This window comes from Montipora foliosa, unplaced genomic scaffold (genome assembly GCF_036669935.1).
Source record: "Montipora foliosa isolate CH-2021 unplaced genomic scaffold, ASM3666993v2 scaffold_467, whole genome shotgun sequence".
Taxonomy (NCBI): domain Eukaryota; kingdom Metazoa; phylum Cnidaria; class Anthozoa; order Scleractinia; family Acroporidae; genus Montipora; species Montipora foliosa.
This window is the reverse complement of record NW_027179775.1, coordinates 882,501-883,784: the sequence shown is the minus strand read 5'-3', so window position 1 is coordinate 883,784 and position 1,284 is coordinate 882,501. Positions and strand designations below refer to the sequence as shown.

Here is a 1,284-nt window from a genome sequence, read left to right as displayed (position 1 = left end):
CCTTCAACGCAAAGCCACGGGAAATGGAGAAGATTAAGAAAGGGATATGCAAAGTCTTCCGTGACAACGACTTGAAGATCACAGTCGAGGCAAACACCACCAAGGTCAACTTCTTAGACGTCACGCTTGACCTCAGAAGTGAGAAATTCTACCCTTACATGAAAGAGGGTAACATCCCATTATATGTCCATAATGAATCCAACCACCCACCATCCATCCTGAAGAACATTCCCAAATCTATTAACAAAAGACTATCTGAAATATCATCGGATAAAGAAAGCTTCGATAGCGCTAAAGGCGTCTATCAAGAAGCGCTTAACAAAAGTGGCTACCACTATAATCTGTCTTTCACGCCGAGCAAGGAACCCCGTCCGCAAAACTCTAAACGAAGAAATATTCTGTGGTTTAACCCGCCGTATAGCAAGAGCGCGGCAACAAACGTCGGGAAATGTTTTCTTTCAGTTATCGATAAGCATTTCCCTAAATCTAACCCCCTTCATAAAGTTTTTAACCGTAACACACTAAAATTAAGTTACAGCTGCATGGGTAACATCGAAAAAATAATATCTAATCATAACAAAGCTGAACTCAACAAATCGACGCGCACCAATAATGTAAAGAAAAACTGTAATTGCCGGAAACCCAACTCGTGCCCTATGGATGGAAACTGCAACGCGGAAAATGTCATCTACCAGGCTGAAGTCACCACTAACACCACGAAGGAAACCTACATCGGACTTTGCGACACTGCTTTTAAATTAAGATACAGAAACCATACATGTTCATTTCGTAATGAGCGGTACAAACATGCTACCGAGCTTAGCAAGTACATATGGAGCTTAAAAGATCGGAACATTGCATATGACATTACATGGCGCAAAGTGAAACAAGCTAGGTCTTAATCGAATGTAACTAAGAGATGCAACTTGTGTCTGTGGGAGAAATTTTTCATATTACGCAGGCCAGAAATGTCAACTCTCAACAGGAGAAATGAGCTTGTATCGGGTTGTAGACATGCTAGGAAATTTATCTTGAAAAATGTTTTGACTTAGTTAATGATGAAGATCCCGTGTCACACGTCACGTAACAAACTTAGCATCTATTGTGTATTGTTCTGTATTTTCAAATATCTTTGATTGTAACCAGTGTAACCATGTGTGGAGGTCGAGTCAACCTTGGCGTAAAGTGCTCAATGCTGTGGTAGCAGAGCTAAGTATACATAAATTGAAAGATTAAAGAGGATGCATCGATTCTCTGTTACTCTGAGTTTCGCTCCTAAGCGCC

General features: G+C 40.7%; 1 protein-coding gene across 1 annotated transcript in view; it reads right to left on the bottom strand.

The window, feature by feature from the left end:
- Nucleotides 1-1,189: 1,189 nt before the first annotated feature.
- Nucleotides 1,190-1,284, bottom strand: part of LOC137989591 (uncharacterized) — a 3,138-nt gene continuing 3,043 nt past the window's right edge. The window contains exon 2 of the mRNA XM_068835371.1: nt 1,190-1,209. Within this exon, the coding sequence (XP_068691472.1) occupies nt 1,190-1,209 (20 nt within the window). The remainder of the gene's footprint in view (nt 1,210-1,284) is intronic.